At 42.5% G+C, this 14,806-nt stretch overlaps 1 protein-coding gene across 2 annotated transcripts in view; it reads left to right on the top strand.

Annotated features, from left to right (window-relative positions):
- The first annotated feature begins 10,596 nt into the window (after positions 1-10,596).
- The window catches only part of UTP20 (UTP20 small subunit processome component), a 63,819-nt gene continuing 59,609 nt past the window's right edge, over positions 10,597-14,806 (top strand). For both annotated transcript variants that reach the window (XM_050325512.1, XM_050325513.1), the window contains exons 1-6: positions 10,597-10,733; positions 11,380-11,460; positions 12,673-12,739; positions 12,932-13,064; positions 13,541-13,729; positions 14,436-14,517. In XM_050325512.1, coding sequence (XP_050181469.1) covers positions 10,689-10,733; positions 11,380-11,460; positions 12,673-12,739; positions 12,932-13,064; positions 13,541-13,729; positions 14,436-14,517 — 597 coding nt within the window. In that variant the 5' untranslated portion in view covers positions 10,597-10,688. The remainder of the gene's footprint in view (positions 10,734-11,379; positions 11,461-12,672; positions 12,740-12,931; positions 13,065-13,540; positions 13,730-14,435; positions 14,518-14,806) is intronic.

A 14,806-nucleotide genomic window follows, 5' to 3' on the forward strand; every position in this document is an offset into this window, starting at 1 on the left:
GTGTGGGGCTCATTTCCATTAGTGGACTCCTCTGTGAGGTGTTACTGGAAGTGTCTCTATTGCTTGGAAGGACATTCCCTCCCTGCTTCTTTCCATGTGGATGGACCACTGCACTGGGAGACCAGTGGGATGGATTTCCTTCTATAGACAAGACAAATATATTGAGCCCTGCACTTAGAGAAATGCTGCCTATCTCTCTGAACTAAGTTGTGGAAATAGATTTTGAGGAGTTCTCCTACTTGTAGGCAAATGTGGGCGTGGGCAAAACAAACTGTAAGTGAGGTAGGTTAGCACTTGGAGGCTTGGTGACCACTGTTCAGCAGTGACACAAGACCCTTTGCAATTTGCCCTGGAAGCCTGGGATCTTTCCAACTTCCGGTAATTCCTTGCTTAAGTATGCAGTTTCAGACTGTGTGGGGTTCAGCTGTACTTGCACCAGCTGAGCTCAGTTTGTAGATGAAGAGCAGTTCATGCTCAATTTTACTCCTGTAAAATTGAGTACCAGGAACTGTGTCTGGAAGACTGGACTCTGTTCTCTTCTGCTTACACACGGATCATTTTGGAAACCTTGCCAGAGAATGACTGGCTGTTGGTAAAAACAAACAAAATAATTTTTTGAAAAATGTCTGCAAAAACCAATTTTTGGCCTTTTTGTACTCAATTTAGCCTTTTCTGGGAACACTGTTATGATTTGTCATTTTGAAAAAAAACTGTTTATTTTTGTTTGGATGATTTGTTAGGAAATCAGGAGAGTGGGATTATGCTCTCTGCATATACATATATGTATGCATGGGGAAAGTGTTTGTCCTTCATCCAGTGACTACAGCAGAACATGACCAAATCCACAGAGAGGCTGAGGCCTCAGAGAGATTAAAGAGCTACCAGTTGCATAAAATAGATGGGAGGAAAAAAAAAGAGTGATCCCATAAATGTTCTTATTGAAAGGAGGACTGCAGCAGGAGTGCTGAACCTCTATTAGGTAACGGTGAAACCATTTCAGAGGAAGACTTTCAAAACACCCAGCTGCAGGCAAAGTCACCCATCTTCCTAAGTACTAAGACACAGAGATATGGGGATCCAGGTTCCATCTACTCCTCTGTTCATGGAGCTACCTGATAAATTTCCTTTAAATCATAGTTATTGTTAGGAACAACGTATAAAATTAACCATTGACTCCTAACTGGACAGTCTGATTTTTCTCACAGTGCAATCCTTCAAGTCAAAATACACTTCTTTTACTTATGGTAGATTTGGATTGCAGCAACTGTTTCTTGCACAGCATCACTAATCATCTTGAGAAGCCTGCTTGCATTTGGAGGTAAAGGAAGCTGATTTCTGATGGTGTTTCATATTTCTAAAGATCCATTAGTGTTTGGCTGTACCCTAATCTCTTCTTCTTGCTGTGCTTGTCCATACACTGCTGTTTTGAAATGCTGGGCTTAGTATAGTTAAGCCCATCACCATCATTGACTTTGCTTCTTCTCTCCTGGTATAATGCTGCTGTTGTGGTTTAATCCCAGCCAGCAGCCAAGTACCATGCAGCCCTCAATCACTGCCTGCCTCCACCTCCACTGCGGTGGGGAAGAGAACTGAAAAAAAAAGAAAAGTAAAACTTGTGGGTTGAGGTAAGAACAGTTTAATAAGTGAAACAAGATAAAATCTAATAATAATTATTATAACAATTATAATAATTACAATATTAATTTGAATGGAAAGGAGAGGGAGTGGGATAAAATCCAAGGGAAACAAGCGATGCACAATTGCTTACCATCTACAGACGGATGCCCAGCCTGGACCTGAGTAGCATCTTCTGGCCAACTGCCCTCAGTTTATATAATGGGAATGGAGTTCTGTGATATGGAATATCCCTTTGATCAGTTTGGATCAGCTATCCTGGCTGTGTTCCCTCCCAGCTTCTTGTGCATCTGCTCACTGGCAGAGCAGGGAAAACTGAAAAGTTTGTGACTTAGGTTAAGCACAACTTAGCAACAACTAAAACATCCGTGTGTTACCAACACTAGTCTCATACTACATTCAAAATGCAGCACTGTACAAGCTACTAAGAAGAAAATTAACTATCCCAGCCAAAACCAGGGCAGCAACCTTAGAGGAATCTTCCACAGTTTTATTTAGTGATTTTCATACCTGTCTGTATAATTATTTTTTGTCAGCTCTTTTTCTGTTCATAGTGTTTGGACATGACAGCATGACCCTGCAAGGGTATTCAGATGAGCAGTATCAGAATCAATATTCCTTGTGAACTTTGCATGAGTTCCTTAGATGTAGTCATCGGGCACCTGTATTTTGAGTACTGGGATTATCTTGTACAGAGATGTCCTGTAATTGTTGTGTCTTTATTTCCAATAAAATCACCACAATACATTTCCAAGCATCCTTTTAGAAACTTCTTTCCAGCCAGTATTTTTCTAGAAGCCCCTCTTGCACAGACTTTATACTGTTTGTGGGCAATAACAAGGGTGCAATGACATTTGCAAGTGTCTTATGTCTTAAAATACCACCATAAACATAACAAATTAAATATTTCAAGAAGCATAGTTCCTGAATTCTATGTCTGTAACGTTTCCAACCCTCATCCTATCCAAATCCTAGATTTGAAGAGATGTAGATTTGCAAAAGATCTTTGCTTCAGACCCCAATCATCGGAAGTCTTTCAGGATAACAACTCATTTGCTTGAAGTGCTTGTGTTCTCTTGTTTGGGACACAAGGACAGAAAGAGTGACTTGCAAAGAAAGAGATCAACAAGGAGAAAAGAGCCAAAGAGAGGCATACAAGTCTTGGTTTATGTTAACATTTTGAAGGAAACCTTCTCTAGCTGTTTGTTTTTTCTATTTTGCGTTCCACTGAAAGTCGAATGAATGCAGTTTGCAAGCAAAATAATTTACATGGGAGTGCTTAATGGTCTTGAGCAGGAAACTTCAGATTGTGTAACCTCCTAATACCAACACACCTTTTAATATCAATAGTCAGTGCCTTACAATTGAAGGAAGTATTCAGGTCAACCTTGAATACTGAGCATTTAAACCTGAATGATTTGAAGTCTATAATGCATTTGCTGGAGAATTCTCCTCTTTCATTGAAAAGAACAAATTTCAAAATTTATTTATGGACTGTCCACACAGTGGGATGTAGCATGCATAATTATTTGGTCCAGAGAGAAATTAGTATCGGAATAAAATTGTGGTACAGATTTTACTTATTTAACTCAAATGGATAAATAAGTTACATGCTTGAACTTTATTCTCATGTCTGGGATCTTTTGTTTATTTAAGGTGTTCAACTTCGCATCACCAGAATTACAATTCAACTAGTTTGCTTACTTCCAGTTAATGTATGAGAAAGGGCTGTCAAATGTTCACCAGAATGATCAACAAAAAATTGATTTTTTTCTGAGTAGATTTCTCTGAATTTTTTTATTTTATTTTTGTTGTTTCCTTTTTTCCACTACCTGCTATCCAAATTATCGCAGCTCACATGTTTTAGTTGATGTTATTTTGACGTGTGTTTGTTTTAGGTGTTCCATGTAGGTACTTGGGTTATGCAGCTTGGCTCCCTACTGACAGAGAGAGACAGGTTCTTCAGAAAAAACTTTGCTGCTTTGATATGCTCCCTGGAGGAGCCTGTCTCTTTCCATTTTCTAGAGGAAGCCTCTAGAAATGAGCCTGCTAACTTTGGCACTTACAAACTACTCTGAAAAACGTTCGCTGACACTGCCCCAATGTCCTGACTAGCTCATCATTTTGATTATTTTGATTTATTTTTTCATTCATACTCCAGAGTGTCTATCACCAGTTCTGATATCTCCTTGTTATCTGCCTCCCATCTTTCTTTGTAATTGCTACTGCTAAATTCCCTGTGCTCCCTCAGTCCTTTCATCCCTGTCTCCTCATATTAAGAAATTTTCTCTTTTCCTCCCTCTCACATTTCTTCTGCCAGAATCCCTTTTTTTTTGGACCCACAGTCACAAGAGGCATTTCCCCTAAAATTGCTGTTTGCTATTCAGTTCATTCTTCTAATTTTTTAGTGTCTCTAGGAACTGGCTGCCTTGCCTCTCTTTTAAACCCCTTTTGGATCCTCTTCAGTCCTTCTTCTACTCTGTCAAGGCTGCCCATGCTGGAGATCACACAGACACATACATTGCTTGGAAATGTTTGAAGGCAGTTACCCATATTTGCACCATCTCTATGTGTTTAATTGGTTTGTTTGTTAGACATCCTCAAAGCAACATCCATCAGCAAAAGTAGATAAGAAAGGAGGTTTTTCCCTCAGGTCCAACCACCTGCATCTGTTGAGTTTGGTTTGGTTTGTTTCTTCTCTTTTCCTCTATAACATGAGACTCATTGCACTTATTTCTGATGCTATCCGGACATTTCGAAAAGCAAATCCCTGTTTGTTTCAGAGAGTGGAAATGCTGCCAGCACCCTTGGTTTCTCCCAGTATGCTGCTGGGACACACCAAATTTTTTTGGGCTTCTTGTACTGCAGTCTTATGGCTGTTGCAGGATGCTAAGGAGTGATGGGTGATCTGTGGTGGGAAAGTGGACATGTGTCATGTGGATTTTCGTGACCAAACTCCATGGGAGGGGGACCTTACTAATCCAGACACACTAGGATTTTAAAATTAATGTGTTATTATAGTGTATTGCTACCCAGTGTTAGCATGCATTCAAATAAGCTATTGAGTAGGGTTTGATGAAAATGTGGGTTTGGGGCTAAGGGAATGGGAGAGAAATAATAACTTTAACATGCATTTCTGGATATACAAAAGGAATGGTGCCTCCACAGTTTCTGCAGTCAGGCTAACACCTATAATGGAAATGCCATGTGATAGTGTAAGTATTTTGCAAACTTGATGAATGCTGTGATGCACAAGGAAGCACAGAGGTAGACATGCCAGTTGAGGAGAAGCACTTTGGCTGCAGCTGGTTTTAAGGGAATCTATCTCTTGGTTCAGCAGATGCTTTGTATCTGTACAGTACCATTAGCTGATCACCATTTTAAAGGGGCTCATTTAATCTCAGTTGGGCACCCTGCAAGTACTCATCCTCTTCCAGCTGCTACGAACACCAGGTCATAGCCCTCCGTGCAGTCAGTGGCTATAGCCAGAGAGCTGAACTGCACTTTTGTGGTAGTGCCTACCCAGTGCAGGCAACCAGGACATCTACTTCAGTATCTTTTGGGTTTCTAACTTCACTTGGAGGTTGATGTTCATTTCTTCTTCCTTTATTACTGAAGTGTCAGTCTCCACCTAGATACATTTTGCACAGGCATCTATTATTTCAGTATGTTTATCAGTTCTTTAATGGCTCCTATTTGATCTGATCATCAGACCCACAAGTCAGTATTGGAAGCAGCAGCAGGGTCTAAAAGCTTTTGTAAATTTTGTAGTAAGAAGGGACAATCCTATCTCTTTCCTTAGCATTATCAACACCTCTATAGTCAGAGCATCAATGAAATTTTGCCTTCCTCAGAGAGAATTGTTTCCAAAGAAAAGCTGAGTTGTGTCTCCTCATGAAGTTCTTATCACAGACATGGATTCACTGACAGAAAATTGGGATGCTTGGAATAAGAACACACACACATCTGAGGTGTCCCTAAAAGTCCTACTGCAGTATGGCTAGGGACATTTTCTGGAAATGGAACTGATTTTAGTGGTAAATCCTTCTTTTTCTGGTAACATGGAGTTTTGGAAACAAACAAAAGAATTTAGTCATTTTTTGGTAGGTTTTTTTTGTTTGGTTGTTTGTTTTATTTGGTTTGATTTTTTGTTTGTTTGTTTGGTTAGTTTGTTGGGTTTTTTTCTTCTGTTTTATATAGATCAGTGCTGGAAATTTCTCATGAAATTGCCAGTAACAGCAGCTTATGACACAGTGGAAGTGGCAAGAGAAGCTGCTTTGTCTTTTGGTGTTGTATAAGTTCTTCCACTTTTCTAAGCTATCCACAAATATTTCATCAAGCAGTACACATTAAAATTAGACTGCTTCCTAACAGTCTCAGCTTAAGGGTATGTATCGGTTTAAATGCTTTTTCCTTACAGTGCTCTGCAGAAATGAGATTATTAGACTTTTCTTGAGAGTTTCAGTTTTTGTAAACTATGTCTCTTGTATCTATGAGATTAGGAACGGATAAGTGAGGTACTGTCTCTATTGGAACCTGAGAGCAAGGTTAGAGCTGCATGAATATTACGACAGCTCAAGCTTCAAACTGGAAAAAAAACATAGCAAATTAATTAGATAAAACATCAAATATGGGTACCTAAACTTTTGATCTCTGTTGTATGACTTAGATGGATACAGAGAGAAGTACAGTATCAATTGCTTTGAATGTTACCTTCTATCCTATGCAGGAACCTCCCATTCCTTTCACTTACAAAATGATGAGCCTGGCCTTATTTTCCCCTTAATGTCATGCACAGCTGACTGCAAGTTTAAAGGCAGAAACCATTTGAGAAAGGAAATATCCTTGACTACATCTTTCTGTGATTTTGTGTTTTCTACTCACAATTAGCTTTTCAACTTCATAGTGAGAAAATGCTGATTTGGATTATTGATTTAGTATTTCCTCACTGGCCTTATACAGACAAAAGGACCAATAAAGACATAGCAAAAGAGGACAAAAGAAGAGAAAAAAAATTGTAGGTGGGAGATGAAGATGATTTTGAGAGAAGCATTCCCTTGTGTGCACCTGTTTCTAAGAGGTTTTTATCATTTTCCATTTTGCCTTTTTTGGAAGGTTTGACATGACCTTAAAACTTAGAGTTGTGATCCTTCAGCCCCAATTCATCACTGTTGTCTCTAGATTCCAAACAAGCAAGAGGGATTTTGGGGTGGAAGAGGAGAGTATAGCTTTAGATTCCCTGATAAAGGCTTTATGCTTTGTTCCCGGACATGCCAAACATTCAGGTTTCATGACAGTTTTCTGAATTTTGAGTTATACTGTAAACAGATTGTTAGCAGTCCAAGACACAAGACAGACAGCCTGAAATCCAGATGGTTTCTGTCAAATCCAGATGCCACTCATTTTAGTGGTGAGACTGAAATGCAGGAGAGCATTCACATCTCTTTTGGGGGGTAAGACTCCATCCTCCCTAATTTTCTTTTCCATGCCCCATGTTTCCCCTGTGAATCTTCCTTCTGCTGCTTCTATTGCTCCTACTTCCAGGACCTGTCCTGTCCTAGGTCTATCTGTATAAATGCTGTCTGTGCAGAAATCAGACCTTTTCTTTCTAACTCAAATTCTAAAATTTCTTCTCCACCTCAAAAAAACCCTCCAAAACAACAAACAAACACAACCTAAAAAAACCCCAAGGTATGGGCTCATACTGAGTGGAAAACTACCAGTTGGCATGAACCAAAATTGTGCCAGGGATCGTGTAGACGATTTATTAGTGTGGATGACCCCTGTGCTCCAGCACTCTTCATTTTACTCCTAGAGATGGAGCTAGCGCAGCCCACTTATTCCTGTTCCACAGCAGAACCCTGACATGCAATAGAGGAGTCACTGGCCTTGGTGTTTCAACCTGTTAAATCAGGTTGTCATTGTCCCTTTCTGCGAGGGAGTCCCTAAGTTCAGGATATTTCAGGCATGGATGCTTGACCCCATATCCAAATAGCTTCAGAAGTCTGGGATCTATATTTCAGCTCCTTGTCCAAAACCCTCTCTGACCAGCAAACCTCAGGGTAGGTGAAAGCCTCCCCATGACTCAGTTAGCATTGACCTGGAGCTGCATTATTTGCAGAATTTCTGTGCTTCAGGCATATTAGAAAAAATGTGGCCAAACAGTTCCACCAGATTGCAGAACAGGATTCCAGTATCTTGTCTGCTTTGATTTTGAAGTGCTCTCAGCAACATCCTACATAATCTTGAGGGATCTTCTTCTGCAAGGCAAAATGCCAGCTAGAAGCTGAGGAGGAAACTGGCAGTGAAAATATGTCATTGTGTTTCAAAGGGCTCCTCTTACTTTCCAGGTAAACTAAAAAAATATAAACCTGTTTGCTTCAGTTGAAAGAATTCACCAAAGTGAATGTTGCACTTATATAACCTGCCTGAAAACTCATGCCAGCTTCCCCCTGTACAAGAATTCTGGAGAGCTCCTGTGATGCAGCATGTTTCCAGCCATGTGAACCCAGCCTATGCACCCCAAGTTGTTCTGTGGGGTGAGTCGAGGTCGGCAAAGAGAAAGACTATCAATTCTAAGGCACAATTAATTTTATTCTAACACAATTGTTTCAAGTACAAGAATGTGTCTAGATCTGCAGTGAATATAAGAGGAGCCTGAAGTTACTGCTCAGAGGCAGGCGTGCATTGTAAACATGTAGGGTATTTGAGATGAATTCTGCCCTGTGAGACCATCCTGGGTTAAATATTGAAGTATTTTACCCAAATGACTATTATTAGGCTAAACTGACACATTTCCAGAGGACAAGCCTGCTTTGCTTCTATATAGAGTCACTCTGTTCTTGCTGAGTCCAGCAAATAGATTTTGGACAGCAGAACTAAAAAGCCCAGGAATGGAGAAAACATAGGGATCTTAGACCTGTCTCAGAAATGGTGGTGGATTACAGTCAGGTGGCTGCAACCTACAGTGAATGTTTGAAGAGGTCACATCTGCATAGGTGACTACTCTGATAGACATGCATGTGCTGTTTTACAAGGGTTTCCTCTACGTGCCTCTACAGGTATCACTACCAATAAGCCATTGCTCTTCAGAAGGCCATCTGCTTTAAGGTCCACTGCTTTTAATTTTTAATGCCTTTAGCATGGATTTCTAAAGGAGAATTGCTGACAGGGGCCATCAGATAATCACAGGGTGTTGGAGCCGGGGCCTGCTCAGAGATGGGAGAACCACGTATCTTCCCAGAAAAGTACAAGAATAAGGCCTGAGGCTTGAGGCATTGCAGTCAGAGAGGAGTGTATGTAGTGAGGATATTGCTAACATAGCTGCAGCTCATACAGAAGTGGGGAAGGGACCTTCTGGGTCACTGAACACCTCACAGCTGAGGTGACAGACCTATTGTCATGGCATACTGGTATTGATAACTGGGTTACTACCCTGAGGCTCACTCAGATATATCTCCAAGTATGGTAAGCAGTGCTGGTTGAAATGCAGTCCATGAGTAGTTCTTGCATCCAGAAACTCTCATGAACATCAGCAGCTGCAGGTCTACTGAGAAGCTGTCAGTTTACAAACACAAAGAAGCATTTGTAGCCTTCTAAAAACTTCCTCTGATGTCTTTTATTTTTGCTTCTGCAACAAGCAAAGCACTTCTCCCTGTTTATTTGCATGAATGTTAGATTTTACTCATTCCCATGGATGATTTTATAGTGCATGAACCCCAGAAAGTTCTACAGCATCTCTGCAAGATGCTATTCATAACAGAAAGAAAAACCTTGTGGACTGTTTTCCACAAGTACACAATACGTAGGAGACATACTAGGTGAAACTACCAACCACTTCTGGAGGGTTGTGCTCTTAAACAGTTGCATGTTGGTACCCAAGCTCTTTTGTGGATCTAGACCTCTCCACGTGCTTTTAGCTGCACTTTCTCATAGAGATATTCAGACTTGACATCACTTAAGCCCATCTTTTCAAACTCCAGTGTCTAACTTCGGCATTCTCTTCTCACTTAAGTGCAAATGCCAGAAGTCACAGGTGCTGAAGCAAGCACGTTCCCCTGCCTGTCCAGATGGCTATCATGTTAATGGCTTATTGCCTGCCTGTGGGCAGCTGGATGCACCTGGTAGTGTTTCACCTGGTGGGTCTGCTCAAAGTTGTGGGTCCCTACGTGCTCCTAATAGTGAACTTCAGCTGTGCTCAAATCCAACCCTGTGTCTTTCTGTCTGAATAACCTGCAAGCCTGGTTTCTTAAAGTGGCCTTGAGCTGCCTGAACAGGCAGGGCAGGCAGCCTATGGCAGGACAAATTCCCAAGCCGTGTAAGCTTTAACCCAAAGCGGTTGCATGGTCTAGAGCTGTTTGTACTACACCTGCCCAAAGTAAAGCTTCTTCTGACATTTAGTTCATCTCCCATCTCACCAATACATGTTCTTAACCTCCCACAACTTCAGCCACTAAACAGAAGCTCTCACAGGCCCTGGTACTGCAGCGAGCGATGACCAGTCCATAATCATCTGCTCCTGTGCAAGGGTTTGGTTTGCACGTACTTTGTCTGCAATGGGCTTTTTTTATTTATTTATTTTGGGGGTCCGGACAAAAGTCTGCACTAAGACCAGGGACCTGAGCAGTGGCCGTTTCGTGCTGAGCCACCAACGCTGTGCTCAGGGCTGCGCTCTCCCACAGAACGCTTTCACCAGGCGCCGATTTGTTCTCTCCGGGCACGGCTGGGGCCTCGCTCGGTACCGGGGTGCCCCAGCCTTCCGCCCTACACAAGAATCGTGGCTGCTCTGCCCAAACTCCTCGAAGCACCGCCGCTCCCCGTCAAGGTAAGATGGGGACACGTATCGAATTCACCCCGCCCCAGGAATTCGGGTACCCTCTCTCTGCACCCGCTGCCCGGCCCCGGCCGCCGCCGCCCGCCCCTTCCGCCGGCGGGCCCGCCCCGCTCCCGGCAGCCCGCGGCGGCGATGGCGGCGCCCTGCGCCTAGGTCCGCACGTGCGGCTGTCGGTGTGTGTGGCCGCGCTGCGGGCCCGCCCGCCCCTGTCACCGCCGTCATGAAGAGCAAACCCTCGGCCCACAAGTCGGGGAACACGCACCGGGTGAGCGCCCGCCCGGACGCGGCTGGTGGCCGGGGGAGGGAACCTTGGGTTTGCATCGTCAGCGTTAGTTCAGTGGTCGTGCCCGGCTGCCGGAGCGATGCCGGGGCAGCGGGCGTGCAGCCACCGGGGTCGGGTCACCCCTTGCCGAGGCCAGCGCTGCGAGGGTCCGGCCGCGACAGCCGGGCCGGAGTGCGGCTGCTGCCCCTCACCCGGCACCTCCGTCAGCCGAGTCACCATCCCTGCCAGGCAGCGGGCACACCACGGCCCAAATGTAGAGAACTGACATCACTTAATAAATAGGGTTATTAACGAGGGCGTTGTTTCAGGAAGACTGAGACCTGGGCAGTTTGTTGAAATCCGGGTAGATTTCTCTGCATCTTTTTCACCGTGTTGGGCAGACGCGTGGGCTGTGAGCCTCGGTTTTGCAGGGCATGGGAGGAGAGGGTCAGTCCTGCTCTTGGGCGTTTTAAGCATGTTTTGCCCTAATCTTCGGGTAGGACTGATATTGACAGTATTATATAGCAGTCTATCTTAAGAAGTGGGGTGTCTGTTTGCAGTGTGTGCTATCAGGTGTGCTATTAGGAGGGATTTAGAAAGACTGGTCTCAGAAGTGAGCAAGATACATGTACGTCTTTTTGTTTTACAGTTTCTTACCTTTTCGGAGCGCTTAAGCAATGTTAATATTGATATTATTCATCGTATTGACAGAACTGGAAGTTATGCTGAGGTAAGAGCAGCAATTGTGGTAATTTTCTGAAATCACAAGTAGATACGCTCCATGAAAGAGTTGCCTTTCCTGGAGTCTCATTTCATGCTTTGTTCCCTTTTAGTTTTTTACCTGCTTTGCAGTGTTGCCATAGAGGCCCTTTGACAGTACCACTCTGATGGCTTCCGTGTAGCTGGCGGGCCTTTGGGTGTTACTGAATGTGAAAGATGCTGCTGGGTCACTCAGCAGTCCTAGGTCCTGACCCGCAAAAACTTTGAGGTGCTGAGTAGTTGCAATAGAATTGTAAGTTTGAAAGTCTTAAGTTGGAAAAGACCTCGAAGATCATTGAGTCCAACCATTAACCTAACACTGCCAAATTTGCCCCTAAACCATGTCCCTGAGTTCCATGTCACATGTCTTTTAAATATGTCCAGAGATGGTGACTCAACTAGTCAAGCAACCCATTCCAATGTTCAGTGAAGAAATTTTTCCTAATATCCAGTCTAAATCTCCTTTCACCCAAAGGCTGGTTGAGCACTGGAATAGGCTCCCCAGGGAAGTGATCACAGCACCAAGCCTGACAGAGTTCAAGAAATATTTGGACAATGCACTCAGGCACATGGTGTGATCCTTGGGGTATCTTGAGTAGAGCTAAGGGTTGGACTCCATGATCCTGATAGGTCCCTTCCAACTCAATATATTCTATGATTCTAGCACAATTTTAAGCCATTTCCTCATGTCCTCTCTTTTTACTTGGTCGAACAGAGTGACACAATACTGATGTGTATAAAGCATGAGCATGTGTCTCTATGGATCATAAGGGTCATTTATATGTGTTGTATAGAGCATCGTTGTGATTATAGTGCTTGGTGGGTTATTACCTCCTGGTCTGCTGGATTGTTCATCTGAGCTTCCCACTCTATACCTGTGGGGGTGCCAAAAGAAATCCCAAAGATTGTGCTGGGTGGACTGTGGCTCAGCATCTTAGATTATCAAGGCCAATCAACAATATTAAACACAATTGTGTAAACAAGTCCTGTCATCAGAAAATATTTTTAAATGTGTTTTGAATACAGAAAGTTTTGTTTTCAGGGAAATTCTGTAACACCTGTTGAAATGAAGTCATCAAGATTCCTTGGAATAGTCTTAAAATGTTGTCTTCATTTGAACCTCTCATTTTTGCAGGATACATTCATTAGAGTTGGTAGCTATTCTTCATCTTTGTTTTGACAGGAGGTTGAAACCTACTTTTTTGAAGGACTACGGAAATGGAAGGAGCTGAACCTCACTCAGCATTTTGGTATGTCATTTTTGTTCACACTTTCTGCTTTCCTGAAACTGTTAAAACACGTATCTTCTTCATCCAGAGCCCAATGGGAGATTATTGACTGTTTTTTGGACTGGTCTCTGGACCACTGTCATTCTTTAACATAGTACATGTTTACCAGGAACTGGATGAGTTTTCAGGGTTTCTGTTTTGTGCTTTGAACAGTGCAATTCTACAATGAAGTGGCCAACAAATGCCAGTCCTTCCACCAGCTGGTCTATTACCAGAGTGCCATTGTGCAGAGTTTGAAGACACATTTGCAAGTTGAAGGCAGTCTTGCTTACCAACCCCTGTTAAAGTAAGTATTTGGTACCAAAAACCAGTCAGAATCCTTGATGGTATTAGAAGTGACCCTAAATTCTCTTGTAAGCGTTCTTTTTCTTTATTGTAACAGAGGAAAATATAGCAATGAGATGCCCAGGGTGGACATATTTCCCTGGTAGAGCTTTATGGTTCTAAGTCAAAAAAATACAGCTAATACAAGGCAAATAAATTAGTGGGAGTGCTTACTGAGTGTCAGACAGAATATTAATGTGTGTTTGGTGTTAATAATTTATGTCCTCTTGTTTACTGCTGTCTGCTTGATTTTTTGAAAACTTTAAGACTCTTGCCATCCACAGGTGCCTAATAGGTGATACTTTTAAAAAAGTGAGACGTAAAAGAGATGCTGTCTTTCTTTCCAAAGAGACCGTGCTGGATTATGCAGTGTTTGACTAGGTTTTTATTGGTTTGGTTTCGAAATGCACTAACATTGGTGTATTTTCTGAAACACAGTCTAGTAGTGCAGCTGGCTCGAGATCTTCAGGCTGACTTCTATCCTCACTTCCATGACTTTTTCCTGGCCATCACCAAGTTACTGGATACACAGGACACAGAGCTGCTGGAATGGGCTTTTACCTCTCTTTCCTATCTCTACAAATACTTGTGGAGATTGATGGTGAAGGACATACACAACATATACAGGTAAAAACCATGTTCAATGTCTGTCTTGATCAGCAGTTCTTAGATGCTGGAGAAATGTAAATGCCACTCAGATACATGGCTTAATGCTTCAGTATACTTGTTAGCACACTTTCCCAGCTTTTCTCAGAGAGAAACTGGCCAAGCTGCAGGGAGTTACCAAATGCATAGGAGTCACTTCTGGGCTTGGGGATTTCCTAGCACATACAAAATCAGCCTTCAACCACCTGCAGCTGAGTCTGAGGCACCACTCCCTCCGCACTGAACACATGATGGGGCACCTACAATGGTTACTGATACTTACCAGCAAACTGCAAATATTTATCACCCCTGCAGATTGAATCTTGCAAAACTTTTAAGTGCACAGGGGAGAGCTTTTCAGCTCAACTGAAATACAAATCTGGCTAAACGTATATTTTGAAAATCTTGATGCTGCAGTTGAATTTGTGTGGATCCAGATATTTTTAGAGATATTTCTGATTGCATCTGATTTGCCTGGCAGTCATTTGGCCTTCTTTACAAAACTCCTGTTCTTTATCCAGAGAGTGGGAAGGAATCTAGATGAGGAGGGTATTTGCTCTCTCTAGGAGGACGGGTTCTTACTGTCTATAAAAAGTGCTAATGTAAACTGAAAACAATTTTTGAATTGCCGGTTGATGGCAATTCTTGCATTGCCATTAAGACAATGGATTATTTTGTGTCTTTGTAGCCTGTACAGCACTCTGCTGGCTCACCACAAGCTCCACATCAGAAACTTTGCTGCTGAAAGTTTTGTCTTTCTAATGAGAAAGGTGAGGTGTTTGTACTTTGCTATCTTCATTCTGTGGTGGCTTTTGGATTCTGTAATATTAGCCTTTTGTAATAATTGGATTTTGTAATATTAGGTTTTCTCCAAAGAATGGTTAGCAAGGCCTGAACTGGCATGCAGCATGTCCTAGGTTGTCATTTTTAGTGTATTTTGAGTATTTTATTGTGAATGTAATACACTCCATATCAGCAGTGGCAAATAGAGGCCTTAGCACTCTGTGTTTCAAGAGCTGTTAAACTAAGTGTCTGTGGTTGGTTTATCTAAAATGACTA

This window comes from Myiozetetes cayanensis, unplaced genomic scaffold (genome assembly GCF_022539395.1).
Source record: "Myiozetetes cayanensis isolate MyiCay16 unplaced genomic scaffold, myiCay2020 scf3, whole genome shotgun sequence".
NCBI classification, from domain to species: Eukaryota; Metazoa; Chordata; class Aves; order Passeriformes; family Tyrannidae; genus Myiozetetes; species Myiozetetes cayanensis.